This window comes from Suricata suricatta, chromosome 13 (assembly GCF_006229205.1).
Source record: "Suricata suricatta isolate VVHF042 chromosome 13, meerkat_22Aug2017_6uvM2_HiC, whole genome shotgun sequence".
Taxonomy (NCBI): domain Eukaryota; kingdom Metazoa; phylum Chordata; class Mammalia; order Carnivora; family Herpestidae; genus Suricata; species Suricata suricatta.
In genome coordinates, this window is record NC_043712.1 from 60,195,111 (window position 1) to 60,219,702 (window position 24,592).

Consider the following 24,592-nt stretch of genomic DNA (forward strand, 5'->3'; position numbering starts at 1 on the left):
TCTGTGCTGACAGTTAGCTCAGAGCTTGGAGCAAGTCTTCGGATTCTGTGTCTCCCTCTCTCTCTGACCCTCCCCTGCTCATGCTGTCTCTCTCTCTGTTTCTCAAAAATAAATAAAAAACATTTAAAAAATTTTAAGTGTGCCTACATCTGGAACCAAAAATTCTACTCATAGAAATGTATCTGAAGGAAATAATCAGGTGTCCTTGAAACATTAGTTAGAATACCACAATAGCCTAAATGCTAAAAATAATAAATGATTAAATTATGGTACTTGCATATATTTGAATATTATACTGCCACTAAAAATAGTGATATAGTTATTGATCTGTAGAAAAGCAAAATGTTTATGATATATTAAATTTTTTTAAGTGTAAAGAGATGTGTGATATGTGACACATACACACATACATTCCAGTTCGAGAGGAATACACACCAGAATTTATATAAACCACAGTTATTTCTGGATGGTGAATATGGTGATTTTTCTTCTTCTTTTTATATGTATTTACTTCATAATATTTTATAGTATAGTTATAAGCATTTAATTTCTTCATTAAAAAAAAAAAGGCAGCTACCGAAACAGAGACTAACACCAGGAACAGACAAACGTGAGAATTTACCTCTTTATTTCTCTGTGAAATGTCACGGGTAGAGGAACAGATTTCTCTGTTGGGCATTGGTGGCTCTCCTATCTTATCTAGGTCTCAAGCGAGCTGGACATCAACTCCAGCACGATTTGTTCTTCGACACTTTGAAGATTCAGTGTGGCTGCTCAGTAAAGGAGGTCTTGGACCGGGCCACTCAGCGGCAAATCAATTTTCGGCTCTTTGAGGATGGCATGGTAAGCAAAATTTTTCCATTTCATCATATTCTCTAAGATTTCATGCCTTTATTCACTAAAAATTTCTTATTTATCTAAAAAAATTAATATTTGAATTTTAGGCAGAATCTATGTCTTACAAAAGTTAAATAAGAAAAGGATAAGTATCTAGCATCAATAGGGGTGACATGCTGGGATCCAGAAATGGTTCATAAAACTTAGCCATGTGAAATCTGGGACTCAACTAGTCACCTTCACCTATGGGCCAACTTGGGTCTAATGGCATCCTGATAGTTCGGAACAACTGAGAATTTTATCCATCACCTCCCTCTCTTTGACCTCTTTTGGGGGTTTCTCCACTGGTCTTGGACTTTAGGGCTGATGTTTTCCCTTTCATTTTCATTTCTGCAGCTTGGTATTTCTCTTGATGAAACAGTCAGTGAAAAAGATCTGGATGACTTGTTGTGGATCTTTGGTTGTGAGTCGTCTGCTGTAAGTAAAATAAGAAGATGCATTTTTCCTAATGACTATTTGAGGAGCTGTCAAAGATACATGTGCCTCTTGTGGCTCCAAGTGTGACATTGGGTGACCTGCTGTTAAAAATTATGCCAGTGACCATCTTCTATAACTAGTGGTCACTGTAGTGGGCCCTAGCTAGGAACTTGAAGTCAAGCCACTTGGAAGGATTGTTAATGGTCTTTAATTCAAACTGCCTTTCCACTCACTTTTGTGCATGTGTTTTATTAAAATTGTTTTTCAATGATAAAAGCAGTGTCAAATGAGAATTCTTGAGTGATATCATCATAACTTTTTTTCTTTATTTTTATTTATAGTTTATTGTCAAGTTGGTTTCCATTTAACACTCAGTGCTCATCCCTACAAGTGCCCTCCTCCATGACCATCATCCCCACTTACCCTTCAGCCCTCAGTTTGTTTTCAGTATTCAAGAGTCTCTCATGATTTGCCTTCCTCCTTATCCCTAACTCTTTTCCCTCCTTTCCCCTCCCCATGGTCCTCTGTTAAGTTTCTCATGTTTGACCTATGAGTGAAAACATATGGTATCTATCCTTCTCTGCCTGACTTATTTCACTAAGCATGACACCCTCGAGGTCCATCCACGTTGCTATGAATGGCCAGATTTCAATCTTTCTCATTGCCACTTAGTACTCCATTGTGTGTGTGTATATATATATATATATATATATATATATATAAAACACATCTTCTTGATCCATTCATCAGGTGATGGACATTTAGGCTCTTTCCATGGTTTGGCTATTGTAGAAAGTGCCACTATGAACATTGGAGTACATGTACCCCTATGCATCAGCACTTCTCTATTCCTTGGGTAAATCCCCAGCAGTGCTACTGCTGGGTCATAGGGGAGTTCTATTTATTGATAGTTTTTGAGGAACCTCCACATTGTTTTCCAGAGCAGCTGTACCAGTTTATATTCATCATAACTTTTTTGATAGCACTTTAAACTAATTTCCTAGAACTTGCTTTATTACTCAAGGAACATGGAGAAGTTTTTTGGCGGGGCAGGGAATAAAAATTGTCATATTTCCTTTTTTATCTGAGGTCCACAGACTTTGAAAAACAGTGCTATGGAGAATTGCCACAATTCATGACTCCTAATACCTTTTACCTCATCATGCCAGATGCCGGGGGGTGTAGAATGGGGTGACGGGTGGGCAGTGGTAGTAGGATATCTGCAGTGCTTTGTCAGAATGCATGCTGATCAATTCCAGTCTTGCTTCCCGTCCTCTAGTCTGTGGTCTCTCCATGCAGGAGCTGGTTGCTGAAAGCATGGGTGAGGAGCTGAGAGGTATTCCAGGGACTGCCTTCAAGAGAACTAGTTCATTCCTCACACATCAAGTGTTTAACAGGTTTGTGTGGCTGTGTGACTTCTGTATCTGCATTGTGTGGTTCAATGGCATAATAGAGAGTGGCTTCTGTGATGTCAACTGTGATATGGTTTGGGTTTTGTGGCTCAGCCATGGCTCACTAAGAAATGATTGCCATAAGGATTCCATTCCTGATGGTGGCAAAGCCACCTGCTTCTGGCTCTGCTCCATTGGCACTGTAACCCCTAAACCCACTTGTCAGGAAGAGGGAAGTTTGATGCATAGTTGCCAGGCTGGTGTTCATATCCAGGAACTCAACATCCTCTCCTTCCTAACCTTCCTCTCCTGACCACAGGAAGCTTCTTGTCCTAGTGCATCCCTGAGGTTCGTGGGGGTTCCATGCCCATCTTTCTGACACTTTGTTAGTATGTTACCTATGTCTCTCTATTTGATTTGTAGTTTGAAGGTAAATCTCAGGGTGTCATGTCTTTCAGGAGGATGTGCATGGACTTTTAGCTCATTAAAATGGTCCAAATCATGTGTTTTGTGTTCATAGCTATCACTCAGAAACAAATATTGTCCGATATATGAAGAAATTGGAAAACAAAGACATTTCCCTTGTTCACAGCATGATTCCACTGGTAATTGTTGCCCTTATTCCTACTTGTATCTTGTGCCCGGTCCCACCTGTTTGGGTTGTAGCTGATATGTTGTAAGAGGAATGAAGGGGTGGCCATGTTGGGAGATCACAGGAATAAGAGGAAATCACTAATATGATACATTTTGGATGTGCATTTTAAAGGGGTCCTGCACCATGAAGCTCAACAGCTCATCTGAACTTGCAGTAAGTAGGAGGTTTTCTTAAAAACGTTTTTAGGGGGGGCGTCTGGGTGGCTCAGTCGGTTGAGCCTTTCTCTGGCTTTGGCTCAGGTCATGATCTCACGGTTCATGGGTTCGAGCCCTGCGTCAGGCTCTGTGCTGACAGCTAGCTCAGAGCCTGGAGCTTGCTTCAGATTCTGTGTCTCCTTCTTTCTCTGACCCTCCCCTGCTCATGCTATCTGTCTCTCAAAAATAAATAAAAAACATTAAAAAAATTTTTTTTAATTTAAAATCTCTTTTTAGGAAGGAATTTAGTAGCAGTCTTTGAGCTTGTACATAAGTGGATAGATAACTAGAGAAAGCCACTGGGACTCTATTTAATAACTATCTAAGTTCTTAACCTGCTAGTCAATAATCTCAGGACAAACACTAATTTTATTGCGATTTGGTCATTTAAATTTATGAATAAATTATTTTCCAAAAAAGTATAATAGTATATAGTAGTTATGCCTTCCTAGCCTCCTTATTTGTTTTTTTTTTAAGATTTTACTTTTAAGTTATCTACCCACTCATTGTGGAAATTGAATTCACAAACCCTGAGACCAAGAGTTACATGTCCATTGATTAGCCAGCTATTTCCCTTTTTAAACCTGAATTGCAAAAAGCTTTTTTATCAACTCGGAGTTTATTTTGCTCAGTAGAATTCAGAACCTTAAGCCTTTTTTCTAGAAATCCATTCACAATGCCAGAAGGGTATGGATAGGAGGTTTTCATTTATTTCATACTATCAACAGAGGATTTGTATAACCTGATCTTGTAGTTGGAAAGTATCTCTACTAGGTTAGGATCAATTTTAGCAAAACTATCTCCCTTTTTTTCCACTTGAGACATCACATTAGGCAAAGGAAATCAGTTCATATTGTTTTTAGAAGGGTTTTCCCCATTTACTTTGGTTTATGTCTTGTTCTGCTCAATGAATAGAGAATAAGATACGTGCTGTATAAGATTCTTGTTTGAGTAAACCATACCTGAAACAACTCATTGGGTTTCATGGATATAAACCTATTTTGATTTATAGATAGAAAAGGATTTTAAAAAGTTTATATTTTTGTGTAAGTTCCCTTTCTGGGCTTTTGTGACCAACTTGTAAAATGAAGGGAGTAAGAGACAGTATTTACCCATTAAGATTGTGATGAGGTTTAAATGAATATATGTAAAGTGCTTAAAACAGTAGCTGGCACATAGTAAGTACTCTTTGTGCTAGCTATTGCTATACTCATTATCTTCATCATCATTAAAGTTAGTGTTGTTAATTACTATTACAAAATATGTACATGTGCATGTGTCTTCTCCCCCATTGCTCTTCAGCCTATTACATGGAAGGAATTTGCAAACATCCACCCATTTGTGCCTCTGGACCAAGCTCAAGGATATCAGCAACTTTTCCGAGAGCTTGAGAAGGACTTGTGTGAACTCACAGGCTATGACCGAATCTCTTTCCAGCCTAACAGGTAAGAGATTTCTTCTTCTATCATTTAAGCTATCTCTTGTGGTATAACACCCACTCTAAAACTTGGATGCTTGAAATAACAATTTACTATTTCTTATACTAAGAGTTGAGTAGACATTTGAAATCCACAGGGGCAGATGGCTAGAAGGTCCATTGTAGCCACATTCACATAGCTGGCAAGTTAGAGATGGGCTGCTGGCTGGGAGTATAGCTGAATATGCTGACCTGGGCCTTGGTTCTTGTCCACATACACCTCTCCATGTGGTTGCTTGAGTGTCATTCCTCCTGGAATGTTGTCTGGGTTCAAAGTGGAGTGTTCCATGATGGAAGAATGTGGAAGCTGCAAACCCCTAAAGCTCAGCCTCTGAAGGTTCATAGCACCACTTCAGATGCTATGCTATCTATTCTGCAAGTGACAGAACCAGCTCAGTTTGAATCCAGGAGGGGACAACACAGGGGTGCATTGTCTTTGGAAACTAGTTACTACATTTATCGATGACATAACATGACAATTAGAATCAAGTACACATACTAACTCCTTACTGGCAGCCATGTCTCAATCCAGTAGGGCCAGGAGGACTGGATCCTGGTTCATTCTGTCACTAACTTTGAAATTTCCTTGCCCCTCTTCTGGCCTCTGTCTCCTTATATGTAAAGTACATATTTTTGAAGAGCAGTGATTTTTAAAAGCAGAGGGCACTATCAAAATCTCCTTGGTACTTTTAAAAGATGCAAATGTCTCTATCCTTCTCCAGACCTACGAATCATAATCTTCATTGGTTGGGACTAAGAATCTTTATTTTTAAGCAACCAACCAAATGGGGCACCTGGATGGCTCAGTCGGTGGCTCAATCGGTTAAGCTTCCGACTTTGGCTCAGGTCATGATCTCACGGTTTGTGAGTTCGAGCCCTGTGTTGGGCTCTGTGCTGTCAGCTTAGAGCCTGGAGCCTTCTTCAGATTCTGTGTCTCTGTCTCTCTCTGCCTCTCCCTTGCTCATGCTCTGTCTCTCTCTGTCTCAAAAATAAATTTAAAAAATTAAAATAAAAAAATAAGCAAATAGGTGATTATGATCACTTCTGACTTCCAATTTGGAATCCACTAGGTTTGTGACCTGTCTTCATGGGAATAGATAGATAGATGGATAGGCAGACAAACCCTAACAGTAAGAGTCCACATTTTAAGTCTCTTCAAAAGAAGAGTTGATTTCTGCCACTTGGGTTCTCCACCTTTCACTAGTCAAAGTGTTAATTTTCCACCAGCAGCCTCAACACTGGCCACACTAGGAGCTTATTATAAATGCAAACTTTGTATTTCTAGGTACAAAAATCAAATGGTTTTAAAACTGAGACATTTACTGTCTATAAGACAGAAAGTATCATATTTTAGATACAACCAAGCCCTGCCTCCTGTTTGGTACTATAGACCATAGAGCAAAGGCATACACTCTGTAAAAACAGTATATCCTATAAAATTCAAACCGTTTAGGAAGGGGGTATATGCAAATGAGAGGACACAGAGCTCTCTTAATAATAGCCTCTCACCCTGATTTTATAAATAGGAAGGAATGATATTAATGAAAGTCAGGCTTCATGCCTTCTTTAAAACATCATCATCCAGCCCCTCTCCCTTTTTAAAGAAAGAGAGGAAATTGAGTGAATTATTAGCCTGAGGCAATAATAACTTAATTAAATATTGAAAGTGAAGAAACTTTGCCCTCTAGTGATAGAATGTGATTACATCCTCTGTTGTATTAGTAATTTTTCATGATTATTTTAACTCTTAAATCATTAGTTAGTTTTTGCAGCTAATTGAGGGCCAATCTGAGGTCCCCAGATGACTGACCTACATATGAGGAAGCTTGCCTTCCCTTCTCTTATCAAAATGGTTCCCAGCCCTGGCTAGAAATTAGACTCATGTGGTGCATGCATAAGAAGATCCTGATGTCCAGATCTCAACTCCAGATTGAATCATAATCTTAATTGTGAAAGATAAGGGAAGGGGCACAGGCATGAGCAGTTCTTTTTTTTGTTTTTAAGTTATTTATTTTGAGAAAGAGATTGAGGGACAGAGAATCTCAGCAGGCTCCTCACTGTCCTCTCAGAGCCTGACATGGGGCTCAATAATCTCATGAACTGTTGAGATCATGACCTAAGCCGAAACCAAGATTTGGATGCTTAATCGACTGAGCCACACAGGTACCCTTACTTACATAAGCAGGTCTTTAAAGCTGCCCAGGTGATTCGTTTGAAGGCAAAGTTAAGAACTAATTAGAAGTTTCTTTCTCTCCTGCTCTCCTCTTACGATGGCAGTGAGATGCAGTACCCCATTTCAGTTGTGTAGGAGGTCAAGAGATCTTTATCAAGATGTCCTTGCTGTCAGTGATGCCGTCTCATACTACAGAGATTCCCAGGTGTAACTAACACTCATTTCCAGGAGCCAATTTGAAAGTGATAGTAGCTGTGGGCAAAGTGGAGGCTTAGATGAGAGGGATATTTCTGGTTCTTAGCAGAGGCTGCTATGACAGCTGGAGAAAAGCCCTTCTCTTTTGTTGGGAAGAGAGAAGGGCTATGCTTCCAGAGATGAAAGTGATTTGATGTCTTAATTTGAGGAGCAGAGGAAAGGGTGCACCATATATTCTATATACAAGGGATTCTATTTTTATCTTGTTATAACACCATCTTGGTTTATTAGTGCTAGGCTTCTCTCTACAAGGGAATTAGATTTCCAGGTCTTAGAACCTATATTTGAGGTATTACAATTAGTCTACCAAAGGGTTATTTATTGGTTTATCATGATTTATTGCTGGTTAGTGACCAATCGAAGATGCTGATGTAGGCTTCATATTTATTGTAAGACGTTTTCTTCAACATTCTATACAGAAGAAGAATTTGTTGTATCATGTCAGCCACTGAAATTATGCTTATAAAATAAGAGGTGCAATAACAATTATCATAAAGAGACTATTACAGCAAATACTCAGCGTCTAGGAGGAGACAAGCCACATGCAGTTGGGGAATCACAAAACACTGTGTATTGCACACCAGTGCTGACTCAGTGGAGTCACCTCCAAAGGCTGAGACCCCAACATTGGCATCAGCCTCCTTTTATGGGATGGGATGGTAGGGGGTTGAGAGACATAAGAAAAAAGGGAGGGGGCCCTTTTCTACAGGTGCTACACAGGTAGTTGGTGGAGATAGGAAGCAAATAAGATTACAGAAGCTAAAAATATCCAGCCTCTGGCATCTGGCTGCATCCTTTTATCTTGTGTATACTAGCTTTTCTTCTCAGCCCCACTTCCTAGTGCTTTCACTTGGTACCTAGTTAGAGTGGTCAGTAGGTCTGTAGACTAAGGTCTGGTCACCAAAAAGTTATATCTAAATGTTTCCTTTCCTGGGGCACCTGTGTGGCTCAGTTGGTTAAGCATCTGACGTCAGCTCAGGTCATTATTTAATGGTTCATGAGTTTGATTCACGTATTGGGCTCTGTTCTGACAGTTCAGAGCCTGGAGCCTGTTTAGGATTCTGTGTCTCCCTGTCTCTCTGCCACTTCCCTGCTCAGTTTGTCTCTCTCTCTTTCCCTCTCTCTCTCAAAAATAAACATTAAATGTTTCTATTCCTCTCTCTCAAAAATAAACATTAAATGTTTCTTTTCCTTTTTTGTTACCATATAGCATTTATTTATTTTAAGTTTATTTATTTATTTGGTGAGAGACAGAGCACATGTGGCAGAGGGACAGAGAGAGAGTGGGGCAGAGGATTCAAAGCAGGCTCTGTGCTGATAGCAGGTATCCTGATGCCTGGCTCAAACTCACAAACCATAAGGTTATGACCTGAGACAAATTTGGACACTTATACAACTGAATCACCCAGGTGCCCTTATTTTATGATATTTAAAAGACAAATATGGCAAGATCTTTAGCAAGTAAGATTTGTTGTAATATTTTGCAATGCTAACTTTTTTTTTGTGGTAAAATACACAAAAGATGAAAATTTACCAATTTAAAATCACATTTTTAAGAGTCCAATTCAATGGCATGAAGTTCATTTACATTGTTTTGCAACCATCAATACCATTCAACTCTGGAACTTCTTTTTATCTTCTTAAAGCTATTTACCCTTTGAACAATAACTCCCCATTTCTCTGTTACACCAGGCACTGGCAACTTTGATTTTATTTTCTGCTACTTTTAACTTGACTACTCTACCTATGTCATGTAGATGGAAATACATATTTGCCCTTTTATATTTGGTTTATTTCACTTAGCATAATGTCTTTATCCATCTTGTAGCATGTATCAAAATAGCCTTTTTAAGGCTAATATTCCACTGTATGCATGCATCACAATTTGTTTCATCTCTTCATCTATTGTTGGACATTTAGATGGTTTCCACCCTTTGACTATTGTGAATATTGACACACATCCCTGAGTCCCTGGTTTTAATTCTTGGAGTATATGCTCAGATGTGACATTAAAAGATGTATGGGGACTCAGTTTAATTTTTTGAGGAATGGCAATACTGTTTTACATATCTATGTAGACATATAGATCAAAAGAGGTAAAGAAAAGAATAGTTATCTCAAAGTGGTAGAGTTTCCATACTTTTTGTCTTTATCCTATTTTAGATTACTAAAAACCTTTCTAAACCATGATATATGTTTACTATATAATCTAAAAAGTTAATTTGAAAAATAAAAAGAAATTAATTTAATTTTGGAGGACATGTGTATTATGAAATAATAAATGCAATGTAAGATGCTCAAGATCCATTTCTAGCCTGGGTCTCCTGATTTCAGAGGATTTCTCCATCATTGATGGCATGATGAAGCCAGCTTCGAAGCTTGCCCTCAGTCTTAGCAGCAACTCGGTACTCAAAGTGGGAAAGGCTCACAACAAAATGAAAGGAACCAAGCTCTGCAGAAGAGAATAATATTTCACTTGAAATACAACTCTGATTCTAAGAGGCCTACGTAGGAGAACTATAGTTTTCAGGGACAAATCTGGTTGTTTCTCCATGTGGCCCTGACTTCTGTACCTCATCTTTGCTGCTGGGCTCTTTCATACTTTCCAGATCCGGTACGCTTCTACATTGTGCTCACAGGAGGCTGTTGTTCTTTCTCTAATAGTCCCTTCCTCAACAGCTATAACGTGTTCAGGTACCCCTTCAGCCCCCTTTTCTCTCTCTTCTTCTGGAATTCCTATGATACGGATATTGTTCTGTTTGGTTGTATCATTCAGTTCTTGAATTCTCCTTTCATGCTCCTGGATCGATTTCTCTTTTTCTCTGCCCCCTCTTTCCATAATTGTGTCTTCTAATTCACCTATTCTCCTCTCTGCCTCTTCAATCTGTGCAGTGGCTGCCTCCATTTTATTATGCGCCTCATCTATAGGATTTTTTAATTCATCACAACTGCTTTTAAGGTCCATAATCTTTGTAGCAGCAGGTTTTCTGGTGTCCTCCATGTCTTTTTCAAGCCTAGTGATTAATTTTATGAGTATTGTCATAAATTCTTGGTCAGTTATGTTGCTTATACCTGTTTTGAGCAATTCTTTAGCTGTCACTTCTTCCTGGAATTTCTTTAGAGGAGAGTTCTTCCGTTTCATCATTTTGGCGAACTATCTGTCTCTTGTACATTTTAAAAGCTTGTTATGTGCTCTGCTCCTGCAAGTTCTGCTACATTAGAGGATGCTCATTGACTGTCCATGGCTTGTCCATTCAGGAAGTGTACTTTCAATGGTGTCCTGATCTCTCTTGTTGTGTCTTTGGTTATTTTATTTCCCTATTTGTAGTGATATTTGGGACTCTCCACCATGTGTACTTTGACTTGTTTCTTGAGGTAGCCCTGGAAATGAAAAACAGACAAACAAACAGGAAACAAAAGCACACAAACGCACAGACAAATCAAACAAACAAGTAAACTGAAAGGAAAAACAAAACAAAACAAAAACAACAAAAGACAAAGCATAGTCTAAAAGCATAAAACCAGAAATCCCAGCTACAAATAAAGAGCAGGGTGGAGGCAGAGCTGATAGAAGAGCTTATACAAAGAGAGAAATGTCAGGGGTGGGGAGAAAGGGAAATTGAAAATTGACCAGGCCGATAGACTAAAATGCTTAATTCAGAGAGACAAAGAGGAGAATATGGTAGGAGGCAAGGAGTAAGGAACGAAGATAATGTTAGCCAGAGAAACTATATAGTCTGATTATTCCAGAGAGAGAGACAGAGGAAGGAAAGTAAAGATGGGGGTGTAATCATAGCAATGCATAAATGCTGGTCTTACCCAGGGGTCCGGTTTAAAAAAAAAAAAAAACAGGTCTTTGGTGCTGATGGACATGGTTTGGTGTAGGCAGGTCTCACCTCCACTGTGGGTCCTGCGGGCCACTCCCGAGGCCCCAAGTTGGTGCTTGTCTGGAGAAAAATTGTGGTGCCCCAGTCCTTTCTCGAGCCAAGCATTGCAAATCACTCTAGGGTCCGATCTCCCTGTGCTGCAGGCGTAGCCAAGGGGGGCTGTGTTTTGTGTCCCAAGCCCCGCCTCATATCCAGTTCTTAAGTCTGCCCGCTTTAATGATACCACCTGAAATGTAATCCCACAGGCCAGGGCCCTTCCTAGCTGGATGGAGTAGGGAGAGTAGGGTAGCGGTTCCTCCTGATGCCGACTGGGACCTGGGACCAGCGCACCCAGCCCAAAGAAAGCCCCACAGGTAGAGATAAGATCTTTCCCCAAATGCCCTGCAGTTAGATATGGGATAGTCGGATCCCTCTCCCTCCCACCGAGGTTTTTCTTTTCTCCAGGGATATTTCTATGCGCAGTTTCGGTGGCTCTTTCTCTTCCCCTCATCTCCCCAGAGGGGACTATCTCACTTCTGTGCCTCCGTGTCCCAGTCCATTTTTTTTTCTTCCCCAGCTCACAATCATGCACCTATGAGGCTGTCTTCTTAGTAGACTTTGTCTCTTTTCCTTCCAGACTCTTGCAGTTCAGGGTCCTTTGTCTTCAGCCCTTCTTTGTTTGAGAGATGCAGGCAGGTAGCACATACAGAACTCCCTATGTCTCCATCATCTTGCCTCCTCATTGGTGGTATTTTAAAATAAAGTGTTTGGTTGACGGGAGTTTAACATCAAAACATATATCATTGGGGCACCTTTTAACATCAAAACATATATCATTGGGGCACCTTGGCCACGCCGTATTTTAAACATTTGACTCTTGGCTTAGGTCATGATCTGATGTATTCAAGCCCTGTGTCAGGCTCTTGCACAGATAGTGCAGAGCCTGTTTGGGATTCTGTCTCTCCTCTCAGACCTTACCCCGCTTGTGCTTTCTCTGTCTTTCTCTCTTTTTTATTTTATTATTTTAAAATAAATAAAAATTTTAAAAAACCATATCACTAATAGTGTTTCCTTCTGGAGAATTAGATGAGGAAGAATGGGAGAAGATTGCTTTTCTTTTTTACTGATGCAAATTATTTAATCACATGAATATTTTATTTTATAATAAAAAAAACTTTTAAATCCACCTGTGACTTAGACAACAAGACCCAAGAGAGGCTTGCAACAGAGAACAAGTCAGAGTTATTCCAGGGGAAGAGTCGCCACTATCACTGGAAAATCTGTGATTGTCCCACTTCTTGGGTCACTCCCTCAGATTATGAAGTCCTGGCTATGGGAGTATCCTATGGGCTGTGACTGGGTCACATGTCCAATGCCTTCTTAATGGATAGCAATTGGGGAATATTTGCTTCCTTCCTGCTTCTTTAGGGGGATTTAGAACTTTGACTTTCCCCTAGATCCATACAAGTTGGGAAATTCCACTAACTCATACAGACACTGAGAGACTGTGCATTCCTACATACATATAAAACCAGCAAAAGTGAAAAACAAATAAATCTCTGACATCCTAGTTGAACTGTTCCTTTATAATTTTAAGCGCTTTCACATGTTTGATCATCACAGCACCATTTTCTTTTTTAAAATTTTTTTCTTTTTGAGAGAGAGTGAGAGAGAATGCAAGAGAGGCAGAAAAGAAAAAGAGAGAGAGAGAGAGAATCCCAAGCATTCCCTGTACTATCAGTGCAGAGGTGGAATCAGGGCCTGAACACATGAACAGTGAGATCATAATCTGAGCTGAAATTAAAAGTCAGATGCTGAACTGACTGAACTACACAGGCACCCCCGATCATCCCAGCTCCATTTTCTAATTGGGCTGTGTTTGTTTTTTTACTGTTTATTGGTTATGTAGTTTGCAGATATTTTTCTCCCACACTATAGCTTGTCTTTTTTTTTCTTTTTAATGGGATCTTTTGCATAACAAACATTAAACTATGATGAAGTATAATTTACCAACTTTCATTTTATGAATTGTGCTGTGCTTTCAAGTCTAAGAACTTAGCTCTAGATTCCAAAGATTTTTCTCCCATTTACTCCTAAAATTTTATACTTTTTTATTTTATATTTACGAGACCAGTGCTCTAATCCCTGAGCTACGGAGCCTTTATTTTATATTTAAATCCATCATCCACCTTGAGGTCCTTGAGGTAGTTTTTGTATAAGGTTAGGTTGACCTATGCATGTCTGATTGCTCCAGCCCTATTTGTTGAAAAGGCTATCTTTCCTCCACTGAATTGCTTTTGCAACCTTGTGAAGAAGAAAAGTTGGGTTTATTTATGTGAATCGATTTCTATTTTCTATATTCTAATCCATTGACCTACATACCTATCCCTCCACCAATAATACATTGTGTTGATAGCTGTAGTTTAGGTATATAATAGATCTTGGCATCAGATAGACTCATTTGTCCCAATTCTTTTTCCAAATGTAGCTATTCTACTCACTTTGCCTTTACAATATGAATTTTAGAATAATCTTGTTTACCCCTAAAGAAATCTTGGTTTTATTAGATTATGAGGTATATTTTAGCTTCCAAATGTTACATTGTATACAGTGGACTAGCTGCTAGGTGATAGATAGTATTGATAGTTAAAGAGAAACAATTCACTTATATTCAAGTGTGCAGTTTGTCACACATAAAATGATTTCTCATGAAAAATGTCTTTAAATTTAATAGTTTAAAAACATATTTAGAGAAACTCCTCAGGTTCAAATATTATTAAAAATAAAATGAGCCCACTGACTTATAAACAGCCAAAAAAGAAACTTCTCTTGAGTAAATGTGGCAATCAGTGTGCAAACTATAATGGTTTTAAAAACTATAAAATGATGTCTGTGACAACATCTAGAGAAAAGTAAGAAAACATCTGGTAAACTAGATACCTGATAATTAAAAAAAAAGTATAAATCTTAAGTGACTGGCCCCCAAAATTTAAAATTTTAGGATCCATAACATGATCATTTTCTTTAGGGCACATCTTACAAGAGAACACAAATACTGTTTTCTTATTACAGTTACAGTATAATTTAGCAGGACTTTGGTGACTACTGGGGTCACCTTAAATCATGAATTACAGTTTAATATGCAGTCTTAAATGGATTCTAAATATAAATGTAAACATCATGAAGAAATATTTTATTTAAAATAGCAGCTGAAAAAAATCTGTTTCCAAATATTCCAGAGCCATTTCTATGGTGTCTGTGAAGTCAGCCACTATATTCTTTCAGCAGACTGAAGAGTTTTTTCCATGACTGATCGAGGCTTACTTCTGTGATCAGAGATATATGTACACATTAACCAACCAAAATGCCTTCTTTACAGGATGCAATTCATTCATAATCTTTTTAAAAATTTTTTATTTAATGTTTACTTATTTTTGATAGAGACAGAGCATGATCCAGGGAAGGGCAGAGAGAGAGGGAGACACAGAATCCAAAGCAGGCTCCATCCAGGCTCTGAGCTCTCAGCACGAAGCCCAGCACAGGACCAGAACTGTGAGATCATGACACGAGCTGAAGTCGAATCCTTAATTGACTGAGCCTCCTAGGTGACCCTGCCCCCATTTCTTAAGATAAAAAACTTAAAAAAAAATTTTTTTTTAAATGCTTGTTTACTTTTGAGAGAGAGAGAGAGAATGTGAGCAGGAAAGGGAAGGAGAGGGGGGAGATGCAGAATCTGAAGCAGGCTCCAGGCTCAGAGCCTGACACAGGGCTCAAACTCACAGTGAGATCATGACACGAGCTGAAGTCAGGCACTTAAACAAACGAGTCATTCAGGTGCTCCCCAATTCGTTCATAATCTTAACCCATCTTTAGTTTTATGTTCACTACGTGCTAAGATTTCTTCCTGTGACTACTGGCCATGCATGTTCCATCATCTGTAAGAGCAAGCCTTATTCCTTCATCATAGATTAAGAGATCATCTACAATCATATTTCTAACATCTAGCAGAAGTCTCTAAGTGTCTTTTGGGATTCATCTTGTGTGAAGGTCTAATAAAAATTTGTTCAAAAGTTCTAAAATATTTAACCCTTCTAGGTAGAAATAAGTTTCAGTATTCCTAAATCCCAACCTTTTTGCCCAGAGTTCTTAGCAAAGGTGAAGGTAAAGTGGTAAAAATCATTGACAATTGTGTCCTTAAATTCTAGTTCTAGTCTTTTTCTAGCAAAAGAGCTGTACTATCACCCTAGTCCTGTCATTCCATCTTCAAATTCTACCCTCTTCCCCCATTCCTCCACCCTTTTGCTAAATTGACATTGAGTAGCTGCCTGGCATTGCACTGAGAATTCTATACTGATACTAACAGAGTCTAGGTTAAATTATTACAAAACTGTTGAATACTACCAACTCCAATTTATTTTCAACTTGTGGGACATCGTACTTATTCTAGCTTCTTACAGTCTACGACTTCTTTTTTTTTTAATTTTTTAAAATGTCTTTTATTTATTTTTGAGAGACAGTGCGAGCAGGGGAGGGTCAGAGAGAGAGGGAGACACAGAATCCGAAGCAGGCTCCAGGCTCTGAGTTAGCTGTCAGCACAGAGCCGGATGCAGGGCTTGAACCCAGCAACCATGAAATCATGACCTGAGCTGACGCCAGATGCTCAACCGACTGAGCCACCCAGGCACCCCTACTGTCTATGACTTCTTATAGATTCTTTGTACGGTGAGTTTGGGTTTTGGAGGATGTTGTCCACTAGACTTCACTCATTTTGTGTTTAGCAATATAATAATGTAGCAGTTGTTTCACCGGCCTGAACAAATGCCATGACAGGAGGATGTTGTTTTTCTAAGGTAATTTAAGCTTATGCTTACTTGGCACTTCTGTGGGTCTGAGGCTCCCCAGCCATTAGTGTCCTCCTTTCTGTGGCCACTTCTGCAGATCCAGGCCACCAGCGACTTCATTTTAAACAGAGGTCAGAGAACCAGTGTTTTTGCTGTCTCTCCACATGTAATGGTTTTCTGATGGACTCTCAATCTGGGTTATGGAGATAAGCGGTTATTTTTCATAATACTTTTCAACCAACAGGTGGCACTAATAGTTCCCCTTATTTTAATAGAACTCCAGTAATAAGTCTTGTGTGGCATTTAATTTTTTAGGGCTTTTAAAAAATTAGTTATTTTGAGAGAGAGAGAGAGAGAGAGAGAGAGAGAGAGAGAGAGAGTGTGTGTGTGGGTGGGTGGCTGGGTGGGTGTGTGTGTGTGTGTAAGTGGAGAAGGGGCAGAGAGAGCGGGAGAGAGAATCCCAAGCAGGTTCTTTGCTGTTATTGCCAGCCCATCTAGGGACTCTATGGCATGAATGGTAAGATCATGACCTGAGCCAAAATCAAGAGTCGACACTTAACTGACTGAGCCACTCAGATGCTCCTTATGTAGCATTTAGTTTTAAGTTGCCACATCTAGCATTTATGATTGTCTTTAGGATAATGCCTCTCTTTTAGTTAACTGGCTCACAGGTCCTTTCCATTTCATTCCTGGTTTGAACACCTTGATTGGTTTTCTAACAAAACAAGATGAGAAAAAGTAATGAGAAAAAATAGAGGTAAATATAGAATACACTTGTTGAGTCCCCTTTCCATGGAAGAAAAGATGACAAAGTTGTCTACTTTGGCTGGAAATGGGAAGTAATTTTGAACAAAGACCATGCAGAGTACTGTTCTATATACTCTGAGACCTATATCCTACTCTCAAGGCTTACACTCAATTGAGATAAGACAGGCACACAAATGACATTTGAGCTCTAAAATAATTCTCAATGCATGTATTTAGGATTGTGTCATAAGAAAAGTGACAAAATACTAGGAGTCCATATGGGCATAATTATTATCCCTATTGTAGAGATGAGGAAACAGAGAAACAGAGAGGCTAAGTAACTATTGGTATTGGTGGTTTGCTGAAGCATATTCATTATTCTGTTCCCAAAATAAAAACATCAAGTGAGCAACAACTTGTTTTTCCAAATACAGGAAGCTGGAAGACTAATGTCTGCCTCCCTCCCTAGAACAGGGCAGAAAGCAGAGCTTACTCAGTAGAAGTGACAAGAAACTTATACATGTTAACTAACCCCCCTAATTCTATCACTTAGACAAGGGTTCTGTGAAGGAAAATCACAGCTCTGAATCCTTTGGGAAGCACAGTGTGGTCAGAGAAACAGTACTGCACTCACAGGAAACATGATGCCCCTTGAGAGGCCAACTTGTACTGAAGTCTATTCTGTCACTCTTGGCCATTTGGGCATGTAACACTCAAATGTCAGTTTCTTCATGTACAAAATGAGGGTGATGGTTTCTATCTTCCTGATGAGGAGGTATTGGGAGGATTAAATAAGATGATGTAAAATGGTTGAGTGGCAACTCACACAACAAGGACTATCATTAACCTGTACTTACTCTGTGCAGAGTGCCTGTTAAGTAGGAAGTGCTTAATTAATGGAGCAACTTAAACTTATTATTACTGTCACTTAGCTAATCTGTCCTATTCTATTTCTCTGCAAATCATGACTTTCCTTCTCTTTCTCCAGCCAGGCTATAAGCCCCAGATGCTTCCCTGTTCTCTGGCCTAAGTCCTCAATTCTGCTGTCTCCTGACACCAGACCATATGTGTCCCCACAGTAGTTTGAAAACATTTCAAATCCAACTGTTTCTATCCTGGTATTCTTTGAAAACAAAACAAACAAGGAAAAACAAAACAAAAAAAACAAACAAAAAACTTCAGGCTCCAAATTTTAGCTTTTGATTAAAAAAAAATTTTTTTTATATTCATTTATTTTTGAGGGACAGAGTGTGAGTGGGGTAGTGGCAGAGAGAGAGGGAGACACAGAATCTGAAGCACAGAATCTGTGCTGAGCTGTCAGCACAGAGCCCGACATGGGGCTCTAACTCACAAATCGTGAGATCATGACCTGAGCCAAAGTCAGACGCTTAACCCACTGAGCCACCCAATGCCCCTAGCTTTTAGAAGTTTTTAAGTTTAGAAGTTTATTTAATTTATTCTTACAACTTGTACTTTTAGACTGTGATCTCCATATTATGCGGTGATTAGAAAGGATGAACATCCAAATCACTGGGTCTTCTGCAAAGTTAAGAGAGAGTGTAATTTTGCAAAATAGAGGAAATAACCATTTTGAATGGGATTTAAAAGCTTATTACTCACTTCCCTTTGCTTCCTGCAGAGACTACTGAGAACATTAAGTAACAGTTTATGATTGACTCAGCATCACTCACTGGACTGTTAGTAAATTATGTGTGCTCTAAAAGTGGGCCTTCAAGAACTGCCTAGTTGGGTTTGGCCAATCTCTAGCAGCCACATGCATGTGGGGCATAGCAAAGCTCACCTAAGAATAAAGGGAATGTGACTACACTCCAAGTGCATAGGTTCTTTGGGGGTAATCTCATCACTGATTATATATGTGGTGGTATTGACATTCTTGTTTTAGGTGTACTAACTGTACACCTAATTGTTATCCTTGAAAGATACACACTGATGTTTGATTGATAAAATGATATAATACTGAAGTTTTGCCTCAAAGCGATCTAGTTCAGGGGATGCCTGGCTGGCTCAGTAGGTGTGACTCTTGATCTCTGGGCTGTGAGTTGAAGTGCCTGTTTGGTGTGGAGCCCACTTAGACAAAGCGACATTCTGTGGTCATTCAAGAGCTTTTAGGCTTGTGCAGAGATCCTTGGTGAGCTTTCCATGGTGTCTGATAGTACCTTTGTGTCACATGGTGGAGAACATCCAGCCCTTGCTCAGTGAATAGTGAATGAGTCAATGAAAGTAAGAGACCCAAAGCCCTGACCCTTTCCTTCTTGTCTTTGCAGCGGAGCTCAGGGGGAATATGCCGGGCTGGCCACTATCCGAGCTTACCTCGATGGGAAAGGACAGGGACACAGGACAGTGAGTATGGGCAGGTGGTGCTTGCTCACCACAGGGCGGGCCGTGGGTCTAGCTCTAAAAGTCCTTTTTGTTCTGTGGTGCACTCCCTCAGCCTTCTTGGAAGCAGCTAGGGAGCACACAATCAAGAAACAGATTTTCCTGAACTGGCCCTTAATGATCCTTGTCCCAGAGATACTTCCATGGACCATTTTGAGGGAAAGCATTTGAAAATAATGTTTTTTGCTCAAGCCTAGCCTGTAAAAGTCAGCCAGTTGACTGTGGAAATGCTTTCCATGGGTTGTAAAGGATAAAAGGGACAGAAATGTTACCGTTCCAGGTCTCTTCTCCCTCACTTAGCTCTGGCCCTATACCTGGACAAAGGGTAGGGACTGGCATTTAATTCTTCCATAACCCCTACTGTGACTAGACAGTTCTGGTCATATGTATGCTCAAAAAAAGTTTATTGAGGGGCACCTAGCTAGCTCAGACAGTAAAGCATGCAACTCTTTATCTCAGGACCATTAATTTGAGTCCCACATTGACTGTAGAGATTACTTTTAAAATATTCATTGAATAAGTAAATTCTCTTAATGAGGATTGTCATCTCTAAGCAATAAAAGATATGGAACAGAGTTCATGGTTCTGCTTAATATATTGCATTCAGTACGAGAGTCTAGTCTCTAGGGCCCAAACTGCTCATGGAGCCTGTGAAGGTACCCACAGGTGCTAAAGTGCTTGACTGGACTCCACTAATTCCCAGGTAGTAGCGCCTTTAGCAGTCAATCTGACATAGGCTTCAGAGTGTGGTGAACGAGCCCGTGTTTTGGAGGTCTTCATTTTGATGTTGAGCAGCACTGAGACAGAACTTCCACTGAGTGTAGAGGTGAGTTCTTAGAGGGAGCAGTGGGTAGAGTTTGGGAGCAGGATAAAAGTGGCTACCCAGCCCACGAGACTTAAGAAAGGGTGCCAGGCTAGTTCTGGCTGCCCAAGTTAGTGGGGTGCAGTAGCTGGTGCCCCTATCTTAGTCCATTCCTGGTTATATTAAGACTAGAAGATTATTTATAGCTCATTGCCTGAAAAATCTGAAAACTGTTTTACCTCCCTTTCAGAAAAGAAGGAAAAAATATTTTCTTCCTCCTTCTCCTACTCTTGCATCCTGATTTCACAGGTGTGTTTTCCCAGGCCTTTGTCCTAGTTGGGGAGGAAACTGATTGTCAAAAATCTTTGAAAAAGAGGACGTCATTAATCGAATAGTTATTCAGTCCTGGTCACATACAAAACACTGTGTGTGCCAATCCTGAGTTAGATTAAGTGATAAATCAGATAAATACAGTCTCTGACACTCCAAGTTGGGTTTCCTAGTGGTTTAGAATTCTTTAATTTTCTAGGGAAATACTAGTTTAGAACTAGAATCAGTTTTTTAGACCTCAGAGCCTCAGCACTGTCATGGCATCGAAAGGAAACATTGAAGCTCATGTCCAGGGAATGTCAGGCAGGTGACTGACATTAAAAGTTCACCTTCTATTTTTCCTCTGTGGCTTCCACATACTGAGGTAGCCACTGAAACTCCTTGTTCGATTAATTCTTTAACCACTAGGTATCTGGGGATCCTGGGAAGGGATCCGTTCATCTGTGTGACCACCTCCGTGTTGCCTCCTTTGCCTCACCCCCTCTTGCCCCTGCTTTATAGAGAGGCTTCTGAGATCTGTGTTGTGGTGGTCATGCTAAAACCCAGGTTCCCTCAACTCCATGATGCTCCCCACTCCTTATTGTTTCCAGGTCTCCAGACTGACACCAGGAAGTATCTGTGAATTTCCAGGAATAGGGGACCATACCAGAAAGGTCAAGCCGAAAGGATGAAAGAACTCTTTTTATTAGGCCTGGGCAGAGTTCTGTGACTAACAGATCTTTTTTGGGTTCCTTTTCCTTCTCTTTGTGTTTTCCAGTCTTACCTTCTCTGTCTGTCCCCTGCAAGTGATGTTTCTTCTCTGAGCATTGTCCACACTGCTGTCACCACAGTGTCATTTTTTCATTCTGAAGGACTGTGGGGAGCGAGCCGCTAAAGCTGGGGAAAGGCTGAAGGAGGGGAAGGCCACCCAGTCCCCAGGATTGTAAGAAATACGGAACTCTTCAAGTTCGGAAATGTTGGCACCCTTTCTAGATTAAAGATTTTAATTAAAGCTGACATTTTCAGTTAGAGAAGAAACTGACTTATTACTCAAATAATCGGGGAGGCTTTTTCCATATCAGAAGAGTCTGAAACAGCTGTTACTGCACAATAGACCTTAATGGAATCCAGTAAAATATATCCTTCTTTTTTGAAAAGGAGTGTGGGGAAATCATGTGTTACAGTACCACCCGGGTCCCTGATGGTTCTATTTCAAGCTGTGTTTCACAATTATTTTCACATTTGCTCTTAGGTTAAGTTTCAGAGATTCCTAAAATGCAACGGCCAAGTTCTTGACTTACCAGTTTAATTTGGGGGAATAAAAATTTATTTAACAAACACAACACACTGTCTTAAACCCTTCATTAACAATTCAATTTGTTAGTCCAATATTAATTCAGATTTGCTGATCAGAGATGTGCTTTTTATACAAAGGGAAAACATTGGCACTCCCCCCCTTCAGGAAAATACAAAAAAAACCACTCCCCAAACATATATATAGGAATATGTTTCTCTTTCTAACTGCCTGAGACAAAGTAGAGGCTTTTGGTTGTTAGATTTTCTTAGTAGTAAGAAATTGATTTTCCCTTGCAAAGGCGCACTCCTCCTTACTCCTTCACTCATTCAGCAAGTGTTGGAGGGTGAACTATGAGTTGGGTCTATGCCATGTACATTGGGGAGTTAGAAAAACATAGCATCCACCTAAATGGATACAAATGCTACAAAGAGGATTTGTTTTGTATAAACTAAAGCATCATACCCAAGCCCCTGTGACCTCATGATTTTAAAGTGAGGAAAAGGTGTGGCGCCTGGGTGGCTCAGTTGGTTAAGCGGCCGACTTCAGCTCAGGTCATGATCTTACAGTTCGTGAGGTCAGGTCCCTCATCAGGCTCTGAGAGCTCAGAGCCTGGAGCCTGCTTTGGAACCTGTGTCTCCCTCTCTCTCTGCTCTGTTTCTCTCTGTCTCAATAATAAATAAAACAAAAAAAAAAAGTTCAGCATTGTTTTAAAAAATAAATAAAAGTGAAGAAAAGGCAACATTAGAAAAATTTCCCAAAAAAACAACTAAAGTTTCTTAATTCTACATAGAAAAATAGAAATGTATAATAGCAACATTTAAATGAGTCACTGATAAGACCACTGAGACTTTTTTCTTTCTTCTCCTTATATCAGGATATGTATTGGTTTTCTGTGGCTGCTGTAACAAATTCTTACAAACTTAATGGCTTGAAAAAACAAAAAATTATCTTCTCAGTTATGGAGTGCAGGAGTCTGAAATTGGTTTCCCTTGGCTAAAGTCAAGGTATTGATAAGGCTGGTTCCTTGTGGAGAATCCATGAGAGAAAATGTTTCTTTGCTTCTTTGGAGGCATCCTGCATTTCTCAGCTTGGAGCCCCTTCCTGCCATCACTCCGAAGATCCTTTGGTAAAATAAAAATACCTTATGGGAATGGACAAGTGACTCTAGCTTTGGTTCTGAGAAATCAAACTCAATAAAATAGGGAAACATTTAAACAAGAAAAAGGGTTTGAGTACAACACTGCATAACCAGCATAAGATGAGTAACTGTTCAAAAGATGCACAAACTGTCAACAGAAGAGTGACACTTGCCTACGGCTACAGTTGTCTTTGTGTAGTCATGCACGTTTCCTAAGTAGACACCTTTGCTGTTTTTGAGGAACCACCTGCTAAGCAAAGTTTTCTCTCCATAAGCCCATTTTTATAGTGCCCATCCATTTCTCTTCAATGGGTTGCAATGTTGATTCTTGGATTTAAAAAAATTATATTCAGGGTGATCATTGTTTCTCCTTATAGCTTTCTTTTGGTAAAACCTCTTGTGATGCACTTTCCTGCAGTGTGACATCATCAGATCTATCAGAGCATGTGTGTTCACTTGTGTTCACATGATTTGTAGGAGGAAATGAAAATTATTTAAATCTTGGAATTCTAAAATTGTACCCACCTTCCACCTTCTGTAAGAATTCAACTCATCTGTAAACGCTAGCTTAGGCTCTATCTCTTGAATCACTTTCCCTTGACCTCTTCCACTTGAAGCAATACCCTGAGTTTCTAGGGCAAGTGTTTATACATTTTCCAGCATTGTTAATGTGCACGGAACAAGGGTTGATAGGTTTTCATGGTTGCTGTATGATTTTCATGACAACTAACAATTCATTACACAGAGTAAGCATCCAGTAAATGATGACATAATCAGCATAGGAAGACCTGGGAATCACGTCTACTATTATCATCTCTCCTGGATCTCAGCAAAGCCAAGTAGAGCACTGAAGCTGTGATGTGGTCACTCGGGTCCTAGAGTTTAACTTCCAATCTCATGTTCTTATAAGATACTTTCTACCTATTATAACTGAGACAAAGTCAGAATAAGCACGGACCTGTTTTTTGGTGTGCTGAGATAATGGACGAGAATGCTGGTTAATATTCCAGGAGTCTTTAAAAGTTTTTTCAACGTTCATTCATTTTTGAGCGATAAAGACAGAGCACAAATGGTAGAGGGCAGACAGAGAAGGGGACACAATCTGAAGCCGGCTTCAGGCTCCAAGCTTGTCAGCACAAAGCCTGATGCGGGGCTAGAACCCATGACCTGTGAGATCATGACCTGCACCGAAGTAGGATGCCTAACTGACTGAGCCACCTAGGAGCCACTACAGGAATCTTTAAAGAGCAATATTTTTGGATTCAAATGGAACCTGCCCTTTTGGTCATTGTTTTACAATATAGCAATAATGAAATCATAGCAGATTTAGGGTGCTATGATCACTTTAAATAAAGTATGCAGTGCCTATTTTATCTGTGCTTCAAACATGTTGTAGGATTTTTTTTCTCATGAATAGCCTGGCAATTATTTTTTTCTGCTTCCTTCCTTTCATTCCATTCCTAAGGTTTGCCTCATTCCAAAATCAGCACATGGGACCAACCCTGCAAGTGCCCACATGGCAGGCATGAAGATTCAGCCTGTGGAAGTGGATAAATATGGGAATATCGACACAGCTCACCTCAAGGCCATGGTACTCATCTTCCACTACACAGATGGGAGAGATCTAGGTTGAGAAGAGGTGGTGAGAAGGAACTGGATGGTTGATACCAACATTATCTTTCTTTGCATTCTAATTAAAAGACTGCAGTTCCTCCTGAATGGTTCTGGGGAAAATG

At 39.7% G+C, this 24,592-nt stretch overlaps 1 protein-coding gene across 1 annotated transcript in view; it reads left to right on the forward strand.

Moving 5' to 3' along the window:
- Nucleotides 1-24,592, forward strand: part of GLDC (glycine decarboxylase) — an 89,350-nt gene that overhangs the window by 41,969 nt on the left and 22,789 nt on the right. Inside the window, exons 10-17 of the mRNA XM_029919355.1 lie at nucleotides 704-843; nucleotides 1,234-1,314; nucleotides 2,614-2,711; nucleotides 3,226-3,310; nucleotides 3,472-3,513; nucleotides 4,857-4,999; nucleotides 19,199-19,274; nucleotides 24,322-24,447. Of these exons, the coding sequence (XP_029775215.1) occupies nucleotides 704-843; nucleotides 1,234-1,314; nucleotides 2,614-2,711; nucleotides 3,226-3,310; nucleotides 3,472-3,513; nucleotides 4,857-4,999; nucleotides 19,199-19,274; nucleotides 24,322-24,447 (791 nt within the window). The remainder of the gene's footprint in view (nucleotides 1-703; nucleotides 844-1,233; nucleotides 1,315-2,613; nucleotides 2,712-3,225; nucleotides 3,311-3,471; nucleotides 3,514-4,856; nucleotides 5,000-19,198; nucleotides 19,275-24,321; nucleotides 24,448-24,592) is intronic.